Source organism: Aquarana catesbeiana, linkage group LG06, assembly GCF_042186555.1.
Source record: "Aquarana catesbeiana isolate 2022-GZ linkage group LG06, ASM4218655v1, whole genome shotgun sequence".
Classification (NCBI taxonomy): Eukaryota; Metazoa; Chordata; class Amphibia; order Anura; family Ranidae; genus Aquarana; species Aquarana catesbeiana.
Genome location: NC_133329.1, coordinates 407,313,875 through 407,329,065, shown reverse-complemented (window position 1 = coordinate 407,329,065; position 15,191 = coordinate 407,313,875). Strand labels below are relative to the sequence as shown.

Below are 15,191 nucleotides of genomic sequence, written 5' to 3'. Positions count from 1 at the left end.
CATGCCTGTTTGACCTGGTGTCGCTGACATCCAGGTCCATTGGTTCTGGTAAGAGTACCCATTCTTATTCCAGTGTTGTTGTCATTTCCTACGGATACAAACTCAGCTGTTCCTGGTTTCCCTATACGAACAATCCTTCGTTTGTGGTGTACCCGCCATTCCTTGGGCCTTATTAGCTGTCCTTTCTTTTTTTCACAATTGGGACTTATTCACGTATAGATTTATTCACTCATGTACATGCTCATTTATGTATCTGTACAGTTTATTAGCACTGTTTATTCACTAGCGCTACATTTCCACTAACTTTTATTAAATTAATAATTGCGTTCTGTCCTATATGTACAGTGTGCCACTGTTAAGAGTCTATGTGATAATATTTTGACCAGATTTATGCTTTTATCAATTTGTAATAAAGCTAATTTGATTTTAATACTATCGTTTCACTTTGTTGCCTCTCGGACAGTGACACATTCCCAAAGTCCTATATAAACAAAAAGGAGGCTCTGCCCCCTAAGTGTTCCCTTTTCTTCTCTAAAGTTTAATTCCCTTGTTACGCAGGTCTTTTGACAGTTCTTTTCTGCTCCCCATAGCTCATTATCTAGCCGGCTCAGTGCATTCACATGACTCATTGACTAGTTATACACATATGCTAATTGCAATTTAAAAAGCCACAGCTGTGGGAAATTAGTCTTCAATTGCCATTGTAACCCATGTGCGTCACCTTCTGTGTCTGTACCAAGGCCAAACATTCCAAGGATGGAAACTTTTCAACAAGGACGTTTGGAGGATTCCTGTTACCATTATGATTTAAAAAGGAGCCAAACAACTATGTGATAATAAAAGGCTTCATATAATCACCATCCTTAAATGAAAGGCCATCTCACCATTTCTGCCAGGGGAGGCAAAAAGGATGAGATACACTATAAAATACCAAAAGTATTGGGATGCCTACATGAACTTTAATGACATCCCAGTCTTAGTTCGTAGGGTTCAGTATTGAGTTGGCCCACCCTTTACAGCTTCAACTCCTCTGGGAAGGCCGTCCACAAGGTTTAGGAGTGCGTCTATGGGAATGTTTGACCATTCTTCCAGAAGTGCATTTGTGAGGTCAGGCACTGAAGGCCTGGTTTGCAGTCTCCGCTCTAATACATCCCAAAGGGGTTCTAATCGGGTTGAGGTCAGGATTCTGTGCAGATCAGTCAAGTTCCTCCATCCCAAACTCACTCATCCATGTATTTATGGACCTTGCTTTGTGCACTGGTGGGCAGTCATGTTGGAACAGGAAGGGGCCCGTCCAGGCGTTTGCGTGACGCCCAACCATATGTTTGAGATCTTTTCAGAGCCTGGGTCGGCTCTGTGACACCAGCACTAACGACACTCCGGTGACCCACAGTAGAAGTATGGCCAAAAAAGCTTTGGTCATACTTCTCCTTCAACCCATGCAATGGCAGACACTTTCAATCCCTTCCTGCCCCGACCAATTTTCAACGCTGTTACAATTTGAATGGCAATTGCGCGGTCATACAACACTGTACCCATATGACATTTTTACCTTTTTTGTCACAAACAGTGCTTTCTTTTGGTGGTACTTAAATCACTACTGGGTTTATTCTTTTTGCTAAATAAATGAAAAAAAAAAAAAAAAAGTTTCTTCGTTTGTTAATAAATTGCAAATAAATAATCGTTCTTCATTAATTTAGGCCAAAATGTATTTGGCTACATTTTTTGGGTAAAAAAAAAAAAAAAATGAACGTATATTATTTAGTCTGTAGGAAAGTTATCTCTCTCATAGTTTGTGGACTCTATATCTGAAAATGGATCAATCCTGATGTACCAATGGCCGATCTCATTGGAGGCCAAAAACACCAGGACAGCACAAACACCCCCCTCAAATGACCTATTTTTGGAAAGTACAGTCCAAGGTATTTAGTAAGAGGCATGGCGAGTTTTACAAAAAATGTAATTTTGTGTCACAATTTTTTGAAAAATTAAGAAATTACATTTTTTTTTGCATAGGTCACCAGTGCTGTACGGCGTCCTCATAACTGGTGTGGTGAACGGGGACACTGACTGGTGACAGTAAAAAAAAAAAAAAAAATTTCCATTACATTTTTTTTACCTTATGGTTACCAGAGCAATACAGTGTTACTATAGTAACCAAGTACTACTCTGGGGAGGTGATCAAAATTTTTCTTTTCTTCACACTATGATTACTTACAACGGTGAATATCACTGTTATAATCAACCATTTTTACTGAATGAAATAGATATCAGTGTGTACTGTTGTGATTGGCCACAGCTATCACATGGTACAGATGGGCTGTGATTGGCCCTGTCTGTACCATGTGATCAATCACAGCTAGCAACACAATTGTACACAGTGAATGGTATAAAAGCAAGCCATCCGTTGTGTACAACTGTCATGTGATCTGCTGTGATTGGTCACAGCGATCACATGGCAGCGGAAGCAGGCCGGTACACTGACCTGTCATCTGCTGTGTCCAGTGGACACAGCGGGTGAAAAAATTGCACCGTATCGCCATCCAGGGAGGACGTCATATGACGTCCACCTGGATCTAGAACGGTCCCACCTGGCGGGGAACTGGTTAATAAACCCACCCAATATTTAGTAAAGCTGCAATACAGGCCACTGCCCACCGGTCACCAATGGCCAACTGCCCCGCAGCACCAGGCTCCATTCAAGCTGCGACTTCTGAGTCCCATCCATAAGAACAGCTTCCAGTTCAAACATTCCAAACAAAGACAGTTCACCCAGAGCGTCGACAACTGCAAAAGTGTTTGAATAACTTTATTAAATTCTGAAAGTCTGGTGGCTTCTGCCCGTGACAGAAGAAAAAGAAGTGCAGACTAAACCTGCGTAGAGAACGAAGTTGGCAAGCAAAAAAAAAAAAAAAAAAAAAATACTGCAGTATATCCTGAGTTATAAAAGAAAAAAAAATAATTAAAATACAAAATTAGGTTATGTACTGAAGTGAGGCACGTTAGATCAGGGCTGACGCAAAGCCGCGAGGAGCCGTTCCCAGTAAGACCTCAAGTAGCAGTAAAAAGGGCACGCCTGCTATTTACAGGAGCCGGTCCGGGTATTAACGCTTTAGGGGGGTGTAGAGGGCAGGAAAGCGTTGAGAGGGGGGGACAGACGGCAGAAGATGGCAAGAGCTCTCCTCGCTCTACACGGCTTTCTACATCAGCACTTGGCTAGCATGACGTCATGTAGTGGAGGCTGACGAACACTGTGCTTTAATCTTCCACTGCTTCCAATACCATTTACATTGTATTCTTTTACTCAGTCCCATATAAATGTTTTCCAATTCTCAATCCCCAGTGAAGGGGTTGATCTCTTTCCGCCGAAACGCGTCGACTCTTTTTTGTTGTTGTTAAAGTCTTCTATTTGCTCTTACATTGGAATAAATTTGTATCTGGACTAATAACTCATGGCTTGGCGTTTAAAACTTGGCTGTTGTGGATCGCACATTGACTGTTCGCCCTTTACAGTCCAGGAGATCTCACAGTTTCTGGGCAGAGGTGGTTCAAGAGTTTCTCTTGTGAAAAGTTATTTGGCGGTTGTAAAAATTTGTTCTTTTTTCGGCGAGGAATAGAAAGAGGAAAGAGAAGAACCCCAGAACCACGTGTGAGGGTGGCGGGACAAATTTCCTCCCCTCCGACCTACTGAGGGGGGGGGGGGAAGCACCCCACCTGGCTGCTGCTGGTCTTTAGCATTGAATTAAATACTAAGAGTTAGAAAGGAGGAAGGCGGCGGGTTCAGAGCTCTTGCTCACTGCGGCCCTTCGCGGGGGGATTCCACCGGCTCCACATCACAGTAGGCAGCAACGTTGTTTGAAGCTCTTCTTGCTTTTACCGCTTTTCTTTCCGTTCTTGTCTTTGTTCTCTGACATTTTCTTAGATCGGACTTCCCTCATGAGGTCAAAGAAAACCTGAAAAAAGGGGAAAGATGAAGACGTGGTATAAAAAAAAAGGTAACATAACATGGCTTCATTTCAAGAGGAGTTTTGTCTATACAGATAAAAAAAAAAAAAAAAAAAAAGAAGAAGAAGCCCCATTCTATGGTTAACCCCCCTTCTGTGAAATGCGTCAACAGGCAAGTCATGTCAGGTGGGTGGACCCAATCTGATACCAATAAAGCTAGTTGTGGTTCAGCAAAAAAAACAAAAAAAAAACCCCAAAAAACAACCACAACTCACAGTAGAGTGCGGCTTATATGTTTGTATGCCTACAGGAGCTGAAGGCGGATCTCAGAGAGCCTGTGCACCCAATCCGGTCATTGCATGCGTTTGCCTGGGGCGGGGTCAATTATACATATTTGGAAATAAATATAAAGAGCAAATCTTTATATTGTTGCATTGTTGGGTCTGGTGTGTCTCATCTTCCTCTTGACAATACCCCACAGATTCTCTATGGGGTTTAGGTCAGGCGAGTTTGCCGGCCAATCAAGCACAGTAAAACCATGATCATGTGACCAGGTATTGGTACTAGGAGTCCTGATGGAAAATGAAATCTGCATCTCCATAAAGCTGGTCAGCAGAGGGAAGCATGAAGAGCTCCAGAATTTCCTGCTAGAGGGCTGCGCTGACTTTGGACTTGATAAAACGCAGTAGACCAACACCAGCAGATGACACGGCTCCCCAAATCATCACTGACTGGGGAAACTTCACACCGGACCTCATGCAACTTGGATTCTGTGCCTCTGTCAGAAACCATGAAAATCAGGGGCCGAGACAGAAGTACAGTTTAAATCACACTTGTTTAATAATAAAAGTAAAAAGAACAAACGTAGTCAAAACATAGCCAAAGTTCAGTAACCGGAACAGAAGTCAGGGATCAATGTAGTGGAACAGCAAGCAGGATCTGGAGCCAGAAGAGATGTCAGCAAAGTAAGTCTTTAAACAGGAATGCAGGGGATAGTCTCTGTGATGTTGACCAAGGCGAAGGCAGAGATCCTCTGGGCTGGACGGCTTAAATAGGCAGGATTGATGAGCAGGATATCATTAACAGGTGAGTAACTGTGGAGAGAGATGGGAGCTGGTAATTAGCCTACAGCTGAGCGGCCAGCTCAGAGAAGGAAGGGCTGAGCCCAGCCCCGACAGCCTCTTCACTCCTCCTCCAGACTCTGGGACCTTGATTTCCAAATGAAATGCAAAATGTACTTTTCATCCGAAAAGAGGGACTTTGGACCACTGAACAGTCCAGTCCTTTTTCTCCTCAGTCCAGGTAAGACGCTTCTGATATCTCTGGTCCAGGAGTGGCTTGACACTAGACAAGTGCAATTCGTTTCGCTCCGAATACGTTTTGTAACCAATTTCGACAAATTAGTTCATTCGGAAAATATAAAAATTAACGAAAACCCATTTAACGAGTTTTTCCCGAATATTTGTAAATTTCAAATTATGAAATAACTAACCAATAATAACTTAACTATAACTATTACATTATAGGTATTGAAATTTCCTTTCAAATTTGGCTGTTAGTGAAGGTAACGAATACGAATTTATCCAAAGTTACGAATTATCCAAAATAACCAATTCCGTATCTAAATGAATTGAATGTAACAAAATAATAATAAACAATAATAAAAACGTTATTTTTAAATAATAGTTCCGTTCCATTTGTTTAATTTCGAATAAATTCCTATTCGTTACGTTCACTAACAGCCAAATTTGAAAGAAAATTCCAATACCTATAATTTAATAGTTAGTTATTATTAGTTATTCTTTTTGAATTTTGAAATTTACAAATTTTCGAATTACGCACATGATGAATAACGAAAAAAAAAAAAAAAAAAAAGAAGAAAAAACGAATTAAAACGAAAATGAATATGAACAAATTTTTCAGCAGTGCACATGTCTACTTGACAGAAGGAATGTGAGAGTTGTAGCCCATGTCCTGGACACCTCTGTGTGGGGTGGCTCTTGAAGCTCTGACACCAGCCGTAGTCCACTTCTTGTAAATCTCCCCCGAATTCTTGAATGGCCTTCGCTTCACAATCCTCTCAAGGCTGCGGTTATCCCAGTTGCTTGTGCACCTTTTTTTCTACCACACTTTTTCCTTCCACTCAACTCTCCATTAATGTGCTGGGATACAGCACTCTGTGAACAGCCAGCTTCTTTAGCAATGACCTTTCGTGACTTGCCCTCCTTGTGGAGGGTGTCAATGACTGTCTTCTGGACAACTGTCAAGTCAGCAGTCTTTCCCGTGATTGTGTAACCTACTGAACCAGACTGAGAGACCATTTAAAAGCAGGGGTAGGGCAACCTGCGGCCCTCCAGCTGTTTGCGGAACTACAAGTCCCATGAGGCATTGCAAGGCTAACTGGTACAAGCATGAATCCCAAAAGGCAGAGGCATGATGGGACTTGTAGTTTCGCAACATCTGGAGGGCCACAGGTCGAGCACCCAGGATTTAAAAAGCTCAGGAAACCTTTACAGGTGCTTTGAGTTAAATTGAGTGGATTGGAGTGTGACATCACGAGTCTACAGTATTCAACAATATTCTAATTTTCTGACATACTGAATTTCGGGTCGTCACTCGCTGCAAGTCATAATCAAAATTAAAAGAAAGAAATGCTTGGAATATATCATTCTGTGGGTGATGAATCTATATAAAGTTATACGCGTTTCACTTTTCAGATCAAATTACTGAAATGAATTAACTTTTTGACGATATTCTAATTTTTTTGGAGATGCACCTGTATATGAGAGCGACTTTAATTATTCAAATAATTTAAAATAATAATAATAATAATTTAAAATATTTAAGATGCAGTTCAGTCAGTCTTGTGCTCCACGTCCCTGTTGCAAGATAATGCCGGCAGTAGGCTGACATCATTTAGTCTATTGGGGCCCCATTTACACCTCGGCAAACCAGCAAAAATTAAAGTGGCCATAGCTTGCCTATTCTCAGATGTAGTGGCCGCAGAGGTTTTCTTTTTTTAGGCTTTCGTTCCCAGGTAATCTGGACAGCAAGTCCGTTTTTCAAAAGTAAAAAGCTCTCTTGCAGATGTAGCTGTTAGCGGGCGTCAAATATTCAGTGTATTTAAATCTGCTAGTACATCTAACACTCCCCTTACCCCAGAGTGACAGTGCTGTTTTCCCAAAAAGGTGCCCCCCCTGTGCTCCTTCATCCAGAGTGGGGGAGCTCTAATACAGTAGGGTGTGTTACTGGCCAGGCCACCAGGTGAAAACAGAACACTTCTTTCTTCTTTCTTTATACATTTTTGGTTTTGTTTAATACCGCTTTAAAATGCGCCCATCTGGAGCCGAGAGCAATGGGCTCTCACCAACAGCTCAGATGCCCACTGACAATTGGGAACCAATCCAGGAAGCTCTTGGTCACGTGATCACGTGCATGCTGAAAGCTTCATTGCAAAAAAAAAAAAATGTGGTCATCTATTAGGGGTACGAGTTGTGGTAAAGCTCATTTTGAGCTGATGGTCAGCAACAGCTCAGATCCCCATCAAGCACATTCACCAAAATATATACCATAAAGATGGGATGATACCATAGATTTAATGCATTTAAAATCTTTTACTCATCCCATTATGGAGGTCAAAATAGTACATTTCAAACTATAAAAAAAAAAAAAAAAAAAAAAAAAAAAAAAAAAGGGTGTGGTTTGCAAACTCCAGCTTTAAACTGGGGCTCTGACAGGTCCCCATTTCCCACAATGCAATCATGTTCCCACCTTTTCGAATGACCCTCCCCAGACACATGGGTGGACACCTACCATTCCAGGACCCCGACCACTCCACAAGTAGGGAGCCCTGTCTACACACTCACCATCCCTAAATATGGGGACCCCCCCCCCCCAGTCACCATTCCAGAACCCTGACCCACACTGGAGGTAAGAGGTCATTGTTAGCTCCGCCCACACACACTCACCTTGTCTACATTGGCTCTGGTTTTGGCTGAAGTCTCCACATACTGAACGCCCCATTCCTCCGACTTGCCTCGGGCCTCGTCCACAGGGACTTGTCTCCTGTCCTCCAGATCCGATTTGTTCCCTACGATGAGCAAAGGGATCTTATCTTCCTCCGCCTTCACACGCAGGATCTGCTCTCTGTATGAGGATACAAAAAAAAAAAAAAAAAGAAAAGATACTTAAATGTTATAAAAGAGTAGAGCTGCAGGATTCTGGGAAAAATGAGAATCACGTTTTTGTTTTTCTATTGCTTAGAAAATTCTCGCGGTGTAGCATCATCTTTCACATTATACAAAAAAAAAAAAAAATTGGGCTAACTTTACGGTTTAGTTTTATTTTTTAATTCATTAAAGTGTATTTTTTTTTTTTTTTCTAAAAAAATTGCATTTGAAAGACCGCTGTGCAAATACAGTGACATAAAATACTGCAACAACCACCATTTTATTCTCTAGGGTCTCTGCTAAAAAATATATATATATATATGTATATGTATATGTATATGTGTGTTTGGGGGGTTCAAAGTAATTTTCTACCAAAAAATGATGATTTTTAACTTGAAACCAACAAGTGTCAGAAAAAGGTTTAGTCTTTAAAGTGGTTAAACCTCCCTCATTTACAGACTGAAGTTCATTCCTTTGATCTAAAGAACAAAATGTTGCAATGTTTATAGTTTGCTCAGCAGCTGAAGAATGTTGTGATACTTGGCGGACTGCCCGTTTTTTTATTTATTTTTTAACAGCAGTCAGTTCCAGCAGAGAACTCTGCATAGAAAAATCAGGAAATTGTTTGTTAAAGGGGTTGTTAACCCTCGACATCCAATGCATCAGGGTGAAAAACCTTCTGTCATGAAGCAGCCCCCCAGACCCCCCCGTTTTTACTTACCTGAACCCGTTCTCTTGCTCCGGGGACGAGCACACCAGCTCTAGCTGTTGTCTCGGGTCCTGATTGGAGCGATAGGAGCACAGCCATTGGCTCCCGCTGCTGTCAATCAAATCCAATGATGCGGGGGGCCGCACGGGTGTCCCGAAGGAGAGCACTTCTCCGGCGGGTCACTCGAGAAGGAGGAGGAGCCACGAGCGCTGCTGAGGGACCCCAGAAGGAAGAGGATCGGGGGCCACTCTGCGCTAAACCAACTGCACAGAGGAGGCAAGTATGATTTTTTTTTTAAATTAAATCGAGATCGCGAGGGGGGGGGGGGGGAATCGTGATCTCGATTCTTGACGATTAATCGTGCAAGAGATAGAGATATAGAGACACCCCCCTTTTCATACATCTGGAACCAATTAAATAATTACCAGGTGATCAAAGTTTTCTAAATGTTCGTATAAGAAAAGAAGTATTAGGACGACGAAGACCAACAAGGTTCAATTATTCACCGATACTACATGAAGAATCTCCCGGAAAAGTATCAAGTTATTAAAAAAAATATATACAAATTAAGAACATTACAAAGATAGAAATGATTTTAACCCATAAATGCCAATAAAGGTGGCATCATTAGGAATTAGTAGAACTGGGGAATGTAACGTTTAATGGCATTTATGGGTAAACATCATCTCTATCTTTGTAAGGTTTTTAATTGTGTAAATATATATATGATGATCGGTACTTTTCCGGGAGCCTCTTCATGTAGTATCTGTGAATAATTGCACCTTATCGTCTTCCTCTTGATATTACATCTCTTGTTATACGAACATTTATAAAACTTTGATCACCTGTTATTTCATGAATTGGTTCCATTGGATGTACGAAAATGATGTGTATATATGTATGGATGTGTTCTGATCTGAAGAAGAGCGTTATCACCATAGCCGGAAACCGTTAAATGGAACACTATGTTTTTGTAATGTTTGAGATTTTTTTTTTTTCCCCATTAAATTTAAGTGCAGCATTTTATATTATTTTTACACAAGATTCACAAAACTTCCTCTCCTAAGGCCCCTTTCGCGCAGGGCGAATCCGCTGGATGGACTCAGCTTGTTCAGTGGGGGGGGGAGCCCCACACATACACACACAATTTATTTTAGAGCTGCACGATTCTGGCCAAAATAAGAAATCACAATTTTTTTTTGCTTAGAATAAAGATCACGATTCTCGCGGCGTAAAAATTTGGGCTAACTTTAATGGTTCGGTTTTTTTTGTTTGTTTGTTTTTAATTCATTAAAGTAATTTTTCCCAAAAAAATTGCATTTGAAAGACTGCAGCGCAAATACAGTGTGACATAAAATATTGCAACAACCACCATTTTATTCTCTAGAGCCGGGGTCTTCAAACTATGGCCCTCCAGTTGTCCAGGAACTACAATTCCCATCATGCACTAGTCATGTCTGTGAATGTCAGAGTTTTACAATGCCCCATGGGACGTGTAGTTCCACAACAGCTGGAGAGCCGTAGTTTGAAGATCCCTGCTCTAGAGTGTCTACTAAAAAAAAAAATATATATAATGTTTGGGGGTTCGAAGTAATGTCTAGCAGTTTCTAGCGAAAAAAAAAAATTATTTTAACTTGAAAACAACTGTCAGAAAAAGGTTTAGGGCCCTTCCACACTGAGGCGGGGGCGGCATCGGCAGCAAAGCGCCGCTATTGTAAGCGTCGCTTTACCGTCGGTATTTGGCCGCTAGCGGGGCGGTTTTACCCCCGCTAGCGGCCGAGAAAGGGTTAAAAACCACCGTAAAGCGCCTCTGCAGAGGCGCTTTGCCGGCGGTATAGCCGCGCCGTCCCATTGATTTCAATGGGCAGGAGCGGTATACACTCCGCTCCTAAGATGCTGCTAGCGGGACTTTTTTTTACCGTCCTGCCAGCGCACCGCTCCAGTGTGAAAGCCCTCGGGGCTTTCACACTGGAATCAAAGCAGCGGCTTTTTCGGGTCGGTTTGCAGGCGCTATTAGCGCAATAGCGCCTGCAAACCGCCCCAGTGTGAAAGGACCCTTAGTGTTTAAGTGGTTAAACGTTCCTAATTTACATACAGAAGTCTATTCTTTTGATGTAAAAGACAAATTGATACAATGTTTAGACTTGCCGCATAATATAATATATATATATATATATATATATATATATATATATATATATATATATATATATATATATATATATATATATATGTGTCAAAAGGTCGCCTGTTAGGCAACGCCTCCATTTATTGCATTCTGTTCAATGAATAAAGGTGCTCTCTGATTGGTTAATTTGGAGGAAGATGAAGGCCACGATCTCCCTGATCTCCCTCCTCAATTCAGAACACTTTGTAATCCTTTCAATGAACACAAAGCATTGTCTGATTGGTCAGAGGCAGATGAGAATCCAGAACCCTCCTCCATGCAGAGAACATCTTATATTCATTGGGAAGGACCAAAAAAAATATCTTTCCTTCACTGTTGGGACTATTATATATGGCAAGGATCAGTAGAGGTTATATAAAACGTACATCAAAACTTTATTGATACAAAATATAGCTGGTTAAAAGTGGAAAAAATAGTGGCCGATAGTTATACATACAACACAGTATGAAATTATATTATCCCATATACATCTGTCAACCGTATCAACTGGAGGACAGCGTCAGCCCATGCAGGGTTTTTTGGTTCTTCATCGGGGGTACAATTGTGAATTTCACTGGTATAAGCAACCATTTTTAGGGAATTAAACTGATTTATTCAGTGTGCTTTGTTGTAAATAGCTGTGATTGGCCCGGTCTGTACCAGGTGATTACTGTGACCGATCACAGCTCGCAACACAACTGTACACAATGGATGGCATGAAAAGGGAGCCATCCACTGTTTACAATTGTCATGTGATCTTCTGTGATTGGTCACAGCGATCACATGGTAAAGGCAGAGGGCCAGTACAGTGATCAGTCAAAATCGGTGGACACAGCAGGTGACGGATCGCGCCACAGTGCGGCCCCCGCAAGAGGCACATTCCCGGGACGACTAAAGTCAAATGACCTATGGTCAAAATGACAGCCAGGCTGGAACTGGTTAATAAGGACCTGACTTTGATCAGGCCCCACAGCTTACCGGGTCCTACCAGCATTGACCAAAACACTAAAATATAATTTACGGGTGGCCTGAACCTTGAAAACACATCCAACCGACCTGAACTCTGCTGTTGCTGTGAAGGACTCATGCTCCGTAATGGAGAAGACCAGCAGGAAGCCCTCGCCACTGCGGAAGTAGTTGTCTCGAATGGCCGCATAGTCCTCCTGACCCGCCGTGTCCAGGATGTCGATCTGAACCTCCTCTCCGTCCAGCACCACTTTCTTCCTGTAGCTGTCGGCCTTGGTGGGCTCATAATCTTCTACAAACTGCGAAGGGAGAGGCAAACATGAGTCTAAAGTGCATTTCTATATAAATACACAGAATATAGGTTGTGTGTGGATATTTCACTATGGTTTACAGCACCTCATCCCGTTATTTGGTATCTAAGAATCAAGAAATTAGGTGGGATTATAACGGTGCAGATATTTTATTTGCTAATTTTGGTTTGAATTCTATATCAATATTTATTAATAGCATTTTAACACAATGTCACCATTAAGAACATTTTTTTTAAACACATAGAAATATTGGTCCTTCGTCTGCATGAAGCGGTATAGATGGAAGTCCCGACATGTTTCGCCTTTTAATTAGGCTTCCTCAGGGGATACTATCCACTGTAATGTTATCCACTTTCTAATGGGTAGAGCACAAATAAGTATCATAGCATATTTGTACACAATTTTTGCATATAGATAATATTTAAACAGACTTTTTTTTTTACATTTATTTATACATGTGTGCTATATGCATGCATATAGCACCCATGTGTATAAATAATGTAAAAAAAAGTCTGTTAAATATTAGCTATATGCAAAAATTGTGTACGAATGATATTTATTTTATTATGCTACGATACTTATTTGTGCTATCTCTACCCATTAGAAAGTGAATAACCTTACAGCGGGTAGTATCCCCTGAGGAAGCCTAATTAAAAGGCGAAACATGTCGGGACTTCCATCTATACCGCTTCATGCAGACTAAGGACCAATATTTCTATGTGTTAAAAAGAATGTTCTGAATGGCGACATTGTTTTAAAGTGTTAATAAATATTGATATTTTATTTGCTAATTTTGGTTTGAATTCTATATCTGCACAGTTATTTCTAGAGATAGAGATAGAGATAGAGAGATATATATATATATATATATATCTCTCTATCTCTATAAATATACACCAATTAGCCATAACATTATCACTGACAAGTTAACCACATTGATTATCTTGTTACAATGGTACCCGAAAGTTGGGGAGATATATTAGGCAGGAAGTGAACATGTTGTCCCTGAAGTGTTAAAAAGCAGAAAAAAAAAATTAAAAAAGGGCCAAGTTTACGGATTTGAGGGACTGACAAGGACCGAATTGTCCATAGGAACTCCGATGGCGAGGGCACAAAGGGACACTGGGAAAAAATGGCCAAAGAGCTGCTGGAATTAACAATAGGAGGATGATTAGGACATAAAAAGCAGCTGGTTGCAGGGACCAGAGACAACACGTTTCGCAGTGTACCCCTTCTTTAGGTCACAACCTGAAGGGGGTAACACCCCGAAACATGTAGTCCTCCTGTCAATTTCAGCAGCTCTTTGAGCATTTTTCCAGTGTCCATTTGTGCCCTCACCATCGGAGTCTCCTCTGGGCTCTTCCACCAGCATTTCCGGGTCCCCGGGCGGCAGCCAGGATTGCGGATCTCCTCCAGTGTCACCCGGCCAGCAACTTTACCATCCATTGGGTCCGGACCCTGAGGCATCCATTCCTGCCCTGCATCTACCAACCGTGGTGTGTGTGTGAGTTATGTGATCTATTCTATCTGCCTGTGCAATACGTTGACCTGGAGCACATTTACATGTGTGCTGTTTATCTATTGCTTGGAATAAAAAGTGACTTTTTATTATGCAATTTGGATAAGCACTTTTATCTGGTGACTTTTATTATTGGTTTTCATAATGTTCATATGGAGTATTGTGGAGCAGCTTCTACTGTGGTCCTCTCATTGCCCAGCCGCTTGGAAGTTTGTCAGTGCGCTCTGCTCACTTGTACTAGTGGAGACCATTCCTCGACGGGTCACAGCTGTGGTTGAGAAATGTGAATACATTTTGTTCATAGAAGACTTTACCGTGTCACTATATAAATATATAGGATGATAAAAATTATATTCTGCCCTTCGATTAACCCAAACCCCAAAAAGGAACAGAAACTATATTGCAGCTCACAGGAAATGGATTATTCAATAAGAGCAAAGGATGCAGTGACCACATCACGTTAATTTTTTTTTTTTTAAATGTATCAATAATAATAATAATAATAATAATTATAATAATAATAAATAAACAGAAAAAAGAATTTTGAATGGTATTTGTAGTTTACTGCTTCTTGCACATCTTAGGTATACAGTGCATCCAAAAAGTAGTCACAACGCTTCACTTTTTCCACATTTTGTTATGTTACAGCTTTATTCCGGAACAGATTAAATTCATTCTTTTCCTCAAAATTCTACAAACAATCCCCCATAATGACAACATGAAAGAAGTTTGTTTTTTATTTTTAATACATTTGCAAAGATTTCTAACAAACAAACAAAAAGAAATCCCATGTACATAAGTATCACAGCCTTTGCCATGACACTCAGCACTGAGCTCAGGTGCCTCCTGTTTCCACTGATCATCCTTCAGATGTTTCTACAACTTGATTGGAGTCCACCTGTGGTAAATTCTGTTGATTGGATATGATTTGGAAAGGCACACACCTGTCTATATAAAGGTCCCATAGGTAACAGTGCATGTGAGAGCACAAACAGAGCAATGAAGTCCAAGGAATTGTCTGTAGACCTCCGAGACAGGATTGTATGGAGGCACAGATCTGGGGAAGGGTACAGAAACATTTCTGCAGTATTGAAGGTTCCAATGAGCACAGTGGCCTCCATCATCCGTAAATGGAAGAAGTTTGGAACCACCAGGACTCTTCCTAGAACAGGCCGCCTGGCCAAACTGAGCGATCGGGGGAGAAGAGGTTTAGTCAGGGAGGTGATCAAGAAACCAATGGTCACGCCGACAGAGCTCCAGTGTTTCTCTGTGGAGAGAGGAGAACCTTCCAGATGGTTCCACCAATCAGGCCTGTATGGTAGAGTAGCCAGATGGAAGCCACTCCTCAGTAAAAGGCTCATGACAGCCCACCTGGAGTTTGCCAAAAGGCACCTGAAGGACTCTC

General features: G+C 41.3%; 1 protein-coding gene across 4 annotated transcripts in view; it reads right to left on the bottom strand.

Annotated features, from left to right (window-relative positions):
* Positions 1-2,792: 2,792 nt before the first annotated feature.
* RALB (RAS like proto-oncogene B) overlaps positions 2,793-15,191 on the bottom strand; it is a 50,773-nt gene continuing 38,374 nt past the window's right edge. For all 4 annotated transcript variants that reach the window (XM_073634463.1, XM_073634464.1, XM_073634465.1 and 1 more), the window contains exons 3-5: positions 12,047-12,255; positions 7,914-8,091; positions 2,793-3,953 (exon numbers count right to left, since the gene is read on the bottom strand). In XM_073634463.1, the coding sequence (XP_073490564.1) occupies positions 3,834-3,953; positions 7,914-8,091; positions 12,047-12,255 (507 nt within the window). In that variant the 3' untranslated portion in view covers positions 2,793-3,833. The remainder of the gene's footprint in view (positions 3,954-7,913; positions 8,092-12,046; positions 12,256-15,191) is intronic.